This window comes from Haliotis asinina, chromosome 1 (genome assembly GCF_037392515.1).
Source record: "Haliotis asinina isolate JCU_RB_2024 chromosome 1, JCU_Hal_asi_v2, whole genome shotgun sequence".
Lineage (NCBI taxonomy): Eukaryota > Metazoa > Mollusca > Gastropoda > Lepetellida > Haliotidae > Haliotis > Haliotis asinina.
The window spans coordinates 49,891,706-49,899,006 of NC_090280.1; the positions used below are offsets into that span (position 1 = coordinate 49,891,706).

At 39.7% G+C, this 7,301-nt stretch overlaps 1 protein-coding gene across 1 annotated transcript; it reads right to left on the reverse strand.

Annotated features, from left to right (window-relative positions):
- Positions 1–2,604: 2,604 nt before the first annotated feature.
- On the reverse strand, positions 2,605–4,447 carry LOC137258334 (putative ankyrin repeat protein RF_0381). Its single transcript, XM_067795978.1, has 2 exons — positions 3,105–4,447; positions 2,605–2,821 (listed from the first exon to the last, which is right to left on the reverse strand). Exons 1-2 carry the CDS (start codon positions 4,445–4,447, stop codon positions 2,605–2,607), a joined length of 1,560 nt encoding a protein of 519 aa, XP_067652079.1.
- Between the last annotated feature and the right edge of the window lie 2,854 nt (positions 4,448–7,301).

The following is a 7,301-nucleotide window of genomic DNA, read 5'->3' on the forward strand; positions in this document are numbered from 1 at the left end:
TGGACTTCCGGAAATTTCCCTCTTCATGGCGTGATGCTATAGTAGTACCAGTACCTAAACCTGGATGTGGTCATACGGATCCATCCAATTATCATCCGATTTCATTAACTAGCTGTGTTTGCAAGACCATGGAACGCATGATAAATAATCATAATAATAGTAGTGCGTTTGGAATCATTTGTAAAAACGCATTGATTAACAAACAACACGCTGTGTCTATCTTTTTTGATCTTGAGAAGGCATATGACACAATCTGGAGATATGGCATTCTGAGAGATTTACATGATTTCGGCTTGTAAGGTCGTTTGGCTGAATTCATAGCCAACATTTTAAATAACAGACAATGTCCGAATGGGTTCTACCCTGTCTGATCATTACAATCAGGATCAGGGTGTTCCACAAGGCAGTATTTTGTCTGTCACACTTTTTAGCATAAAGATAAGCAGTTTATCAAAAGTTTTAAACCATTCAATTGATATATCGTTATATGTGGACGATTTTAATATTTCTTGTCGTGGTAAAAATCTGCATCCTATTCAACGGCAACTGCAGTTGTGTTTAAACAAGATTAATAAATGGTGTCTTGAAAACGGCTCCAAATCGAAAACTAACTGCATACATTTTTTGTCGTAAATATAAACCACATAAGGACCCTGAACTATCTCTAGATGGCACGCTAATTAAAAATGTCAAGGAAGCCAAGTTCTTGGGTTTAATCTTTGATTCACACTTAACATTTTTTACTGCATATTAAATCCCTTAAAACTAAATGCCTGAAAACACTTGTTGAAAGTCGTTTCAAATTCTAAATGGGGAGGGGATCAAGCTAACCTTCTCCATCTCTATCGATCACCCGTGCGTTCTAAACTTGATTATGGCTCCATCGGCTATGGTGGAGCCTGCAAAAGCAACTTAAAAATATTAGATTCTGTCCATCATCAAGGTCTAAGACTTTGTCTTGGGTCTTTTAGAACTCCACCTATTGACAGTCTCTATGTTGAGGCTGATGAACCATCTCTTGAGGAGCGCCGTTTAAAGTTAACTTTACAGTACATTACTGAATTATACTCTAATGAATCTAACCCTGCATATAACTGTGGTTCAATCCCCTTTATGAGGGTTTATACAACAAAACGTCGTCTCTTGTCCTGCCTCAAGGACATAGAATTAACCCCTTTCTTTCTGCTGCCGGCACTGAGCTGGAAAACATAGCTCCCTCCCATCATCTTTCTTCTTCTCCTTGGCAGCTGGTCAGGCCACAAGTTGACCTAACATTGACATCATTCAAAAAATCAGAAACTAATGAATTACAATATAAACAAGAATATAATCAACTAAAACATAAATATAGCAATTATAAATCCTTATTTACAGATGGGTCCAAGGATGGTGGTGCATTGGCTTGTGGCACTGTCATTAGATCCAGAACAATATCTTCTAGATTACCAGATAATAGTTCTATTTTTACAGCAGAAGCTAATGGCGTAGGGTTATTTTCACTTACCCACCACCCTGAAGTTTATACAAGGGATCAAGGGGGATTAGTGTGGACCGGTCGGTGATTACACTGCTCATCATGAAATATGGTGTCACCTAAGTGAACTGTGTTCACCAGCTCATCAACTTAAGTAAAGTTACTAAATTAGTGAACACTTTTCATAAACGACAACAGTATATATAGACACATCATTAGTTGACCAGTCAGTCACGCTGGCTAACCAACAAGTGAATGTCAAGTTCATTCCAAATGGTAGAGGTGGTCAATATTTGATATTTCAAAACTATAAGTTTACAGTTGAGAAGTTCACCGACTACGTGACTTCATACTGGGTGGAAGGTGATCATGGCAGGACAATGTGGAACCATTTCACCACTGAGGGGCCCCGCACTACCAACCACGTTGATGGATGGCACAGGAAGTTGTCAAACATCATTGAGAATCACCCCAACATCTTCAAAATCATCGACTTCCTCATGAAAGAGCAGTCGTTTGTTGAGGCATCATGTATGCAGCTTAGGGCCGGTGCAAAAACCTCCACGTAAAAAGGCCAAATATGTCCATTTGAACGATCGTCCTTGTAACCTTAAGCAGCACTACATCGCTGGCAACATGAATGTGTATTCATTTTGTGATGCTGTTTCCCCATTTAACTGGGCATTGAATTGTGTATTAAATGTGGAGAAATGTAATTAAATGTGATATGGATTGTCCCGTATTAAAATAAATGTGTGTGCATATTGTGATGCCAGTATGGAATGTCCAGTAATGAAATTTGTTGAATTGAAATTTGTTGAATTGAAATTGTTATCCTTAATTGAAGAGTAAAGACTGGTGTAGTTGTCATTATCAATATCATGTGTCATTATCATGAAGGGGGGACTTGATTTCACAGGGATCAATAAAACATCCTCTATTGTCTAGAGGATTATTTCGCTTCAGTGATTTGCACACCAAAATCAAAAGGTGGTGGGTAAACGAGAAGACCCCAGAGAACCATCTCTTGAGCAACGACGTATAAAATTAGCTTTACAGTGTGTAACAAAACTATATTCCAATGAGCCGAACCCTGCATACAACTGTGTTTCCAATCCACCGTAGGATGTCTACAATAAGAAATCTTCTCTTGTTCTGCCTCTTGGTTTAAGAATAGAACCACTTATTTCTGCTGCCAGAGTTAGATAATATAGCCCCTTCCCTTCTTCTTTCTCCTCCTCCTTGGCAACTGGATAGGACACAACTCGACCTAACATTGACTGCTTGAGGGCCAAGAGGACAATGGTGAGGTTTAATTCTATGGACTGGTTGTGGTTGTGTTTAAATCTAAAAATAGAAACCACAGGAATAACAACAACAATAATAATGACCGCTCTCAGCTACACACAATGTTTTAATCTGTAATCTTTCGATAATAATGAATCAAACAGTTACAATCTGTCTCTGACTTTTTAGGTATGGAACCCTAATAACCTAAAACACATCAGCTCCTCTACTCACAAGAAACTCTACCACTTCTTTATGTCCGGATTTTGCTGCCATCATTACCGGTGTCATGTTCTGTATTCCTCCTCCATTGATGTCAACAATGTTCTGTGATATGACATACTTTACCACCTCCAGATGTCCTTTCGAACAGGCCAAGTGAAGAATGTTGCTACCAGTGCCATATGTAAGTGACAAGTCAGCTCCATTCTCAACGAGTAGCTCAACCACTTCTTTATGTCCAGATTCTGCTGCGTTCATCACAGGTGTTTTCTTCATCATCCCTCTACTGTTGATGTCCAAAATGTTTTGTGAAAGGATATACTTCACCACCTCCAGACGTCCTTTCGAACAGGTGAAATGAAGGATGTTGCTACCAGTGTCACATGCAAGTGACAAGTTAGCCCCTTTCTCCACCAGCAGCTCCACCACGTCTTTATGACCAGATTCTGCTGCGTTCATCACAGGTGTTTTCTTCTTCAGCCCTCTACTGTTGATGTCCACAATGTTCTGTGAAAGGATATACTTTACCACCTCCAAACGTCCTCTCGAACAGGCCAAGTGAAGGATGTTGCTGCCACTGGCACATGCAAGTGACAAGTCAGCTCCATTCTCAACCAGTAGCTCTACCACTTCTTTATGTCCACATCCTGCTGCGATCATCGCAGCTGTTTTCTTTCCCAACCCTCTACAGTTGATGTCCACTATGTTCTGTGAAATGATATACTTTACCACCTCCAAACGTCCTTTCGAACAGGCCAAGTGAAGGCCATTGCTACCAGTGTCATATGCAAGTGACAAGTCAGCTCCATTCTCAACCAGTACCTTTACCACTTCTTTATGTCCATATTGGGCTGCGAGCATCACAGGTGTTTTCTTCCTCGGCCCTCTACTGTCGACGTCCACAATATTCTGTGAGAGGACAAACTTAACCACCTCCATGTCTCCTTCCCTACATGCAGACAAAAGCATATTTATATGATTGTAATATCTGAGTGACCCATCAGCTCTTGTACTCAGGAGTAACTCCACCACTTCTCTATGTTTGCATCTTCTTGCCATCATGATCGGTGTCAGCTCATGTAATCCTCTTCTGTTGATATCAACCCGATTCTTTGAAAGGATGTACTTCACCACCCCGGCATCCCCCCCACGACAGGCGCAGTGAAGGACGTTGTCAGCTGTTTCATCCACGAGTGACAGGTCAGCTCCTTTGTCAACAAGGAATTCCACCACGTCTTTGTGTCCGTTCTCTGCTGCCAGCATTACAGCTGTCCTCCCGCACTGTTCTCTACTATTAATGTCCAACATGTTCTGTGAAAGAACATGCTTCACTACCTCTACATCTCCCCCCAGGCAGGCTGAGTGAAGGATGTTGATGCCGAATCTATCAACAAGTGACATGTTAGCCCCTTTAGTTACAAGCAACTGCACCACTTCTCTATGTCTTTCAGTAGCTGCCCACATCGTTGGTGTTCTACCAATACAATCTTTACAGTTAATGCCCATTCGTCCTTGGGACAAGATGAGTGTCACGTCTGACAGGTTCCCAGTCTTCGAGGCGCTATGTAGTTCACAGGACGATGATGCTGTGAGACAAGTGTTAACTCAATATATTTTTTAGACAACATTATGAGATTAACAGGGCTAAAATTGAAGGACCACATATTGGGAGTACATAGAATGGTTCTTATTTATTAATTTTGAAATCCTTACTTTACTTTAGATTACAAATATATTGACTGGTTGGCATAGAAAGCAAAAGGAAACCACAAATGCTGCTTCATATATTTCTAAAGTACACTTCCGAATTTATACTGAACAGGAGAGTCAGTAGGGTTAGGTAAGAACCATACATTGATGTTACTATTGTCCAAGCATTTATTAACAACTAACTGAAAAGAACGTTTAGCGAGGGTTTGAAAGACTAGGAAATAGAACGTAAAAACATGTGTCCATGTTTTGTTGATTCAGTGCAACTGTCCAAAGTTGAAAAACCAACTAAATATTTTCTGTCGTTAGAAAAAAAATCATCTGAATAAAGCTATTACTAGAATAGATAAAGAAGGAAAGATCATAACTGGTACTAATGAAATTGGAAAGACTTCACATGCTTAGTAAACAGCTAAAGACGTGAAGGATGAAAACCTTGATTTACTATTTGCTTAAAAGTAATAAAAGAAGATTCAAATAGTCTCCTATAATGTTCTTTATGCTCTCGAGAACATGAACAATGAAAAAAGCCCGGGAACCCTCCGAATTCACCGATGATTTTTACAAGAACCTTTCTTGGAAAGATTTACATTTACATTTGTATTTGTTAAATTTACTGAATTACGCATTGAAAAAGGTGAACTATAAGAAAGTTATAACATGGATTTATCACATTATACCTTAAAAAGGATACTCAAAAGAATATATTAAACGCACCGCCCAATATCATAAAGTCGTACACGTCAACCTCAACAATAGCTCCACATATTGAAAACTTTTACCTAGAATTACAAGCAAAAGCAAAAAGGTCTTTATATAAATAAATAAGATGGGGGAAATGTACACGACGGTCAGAAGATATAAGCTAGTACACAAGATTCCCAATCTGAACGTAGAACTGATAAATAACGTATAACACAAATGCTCCTCATTTATGTGGAAAGGAAAAACCGGTAAAGTATTTTTTTTTTGCAGAGCAAAAGCGTCAGGCAAAACTCTCCTATTATAGGCATGTTCTGTGTCACGGCATTCCATAGAGTAGCGTCAGAGGTTTTGAATGACCACTGTCCAAATCGATTGAGCTTCCATCTTGGTATCTGGAGCAAATGCTGTGTATCTGATGTAAGAGAATGAAATGGTTTGTACACATTAATTAGTGCACACATGTACTCGGGTGCATTTACACATTGATATATGAAACGGAGAACTTTGTACAAGACCCGTGCCTGTACAGGTAGCCAATGTAAAGATCTTAGCATTGGCGTGGTATGATCGTACTTGGATCTGAGTGCCACTATCCTGGCTGCCTTGTTCTGTATCTTCTGTAATCTGTGAACATCTTCTTGGTTTGCAATTAGAAGGAGACTGTTGCAATAATCAAGCCTAGATAGAACCTAATAGCGTCCTGACGAGGGCTGCCGCAGCGTCTTAGATGAAAAAGTGCACGAATGTTCCCGATGTTGTGTAAATGGTAGTGACACTTTCTACATAAGTCAGTTACATGCTTTTCACAGTCCATTTCTGATTTATGGTCAATAACACAAGAGGAGAGCTTTATTTCTTCTATACCAACAGAGAGGTTGTCTATTTTGTTCTTCTTCAGCATGCAGTTTGTTCCAAAAAGCATGGCTTCTGTTTTGCTGCTGTTCAGCTTTAATCTGCTTTAATGACGATAAAGGTGAGGTAGGATTCTGAATAGGAAGTAAAATGACCATGACCTGTATGTCGTCTGCATATAGGTGATGACCCTTCCCGTGGCTATCTATGAGGTGACCAAGTGGCTTTATGTATGTGGTGAATAAAACCGGCCCCAACACAGATCCTTGTCGTACACCGCACTTCAGCCACTCTCTGTCAGATTTGATATCATCAATGGCAACAGCTTGTTGTCTTCCTGATAGATAAGATGTGATTCAGTAGTGAACAGATCCTAAGACGCCAAATTCTGACTGCTTATAAGATGTGTACAGTGGTCCACTGTGTCAAAAGCTGCTGTTAAATCAACAAGAACTAGAACGCCGAGTTTACACTGATCAATTGTTTGTTGTAGTTCGCCTACAACTCTAAGTATGGCTGTGTCCGTGCTATGACCGACATGATAAGCAGTCTGAAACTTGGGCTCCAGGTGATTGGATTTCATATGTTCGACAATGCGGTACTGAACAGCTTTGTCCAAAGGTTTTGACATGTTGGAAAGGTTTGAGACAGGCCGACAGTTTGAAATTTTGTTTTTGTCCAGGCTAGATTTCTTGAATAAAGGTTTTACAACTGCGGATTTGAAACATTCTGGAAATACTCCTTCTTCTAGATTTTGATTGATTATTCTTGTTATTGTAGGTAGTATGATATCTATATGCTCCAAAATCAGCTTGGTGGGAATGGGATCTTCTTCTCAACTTGTTGGTTTAGAGCAAGAGAATAGTTTCATGACCTCTGCTTCTTCTAATATTGAAACCCAGTGACTTCAAATCTCCGAGCATCAGCTTTCCCTACACCTTCAGAGACTCTTGAAAACTCCTGACGAATCTTGTCAATCTTGCTGCTATAAAACTAAAAACAATTACTCGCAAATTCTTCTTAAGTGCCATGCTCCGGAAAAGGTTTGTCA

Coding starts and splice junctions, on each gene's coding strand:
- LOC137258334 (XM_067795978.1), bottom strand. CDS start 4,447: ATGTGGGCAGCTACTGAAAGACATAGAGAAGTGGTGCAGTTGCTTGTA. Junction 2,822..3,104: donor GGACATCTGGAGGTGGTAAA/GTATGTCATATC, acceptor TTCTATTTTTAG/ATTTAAACACAACCACAACC.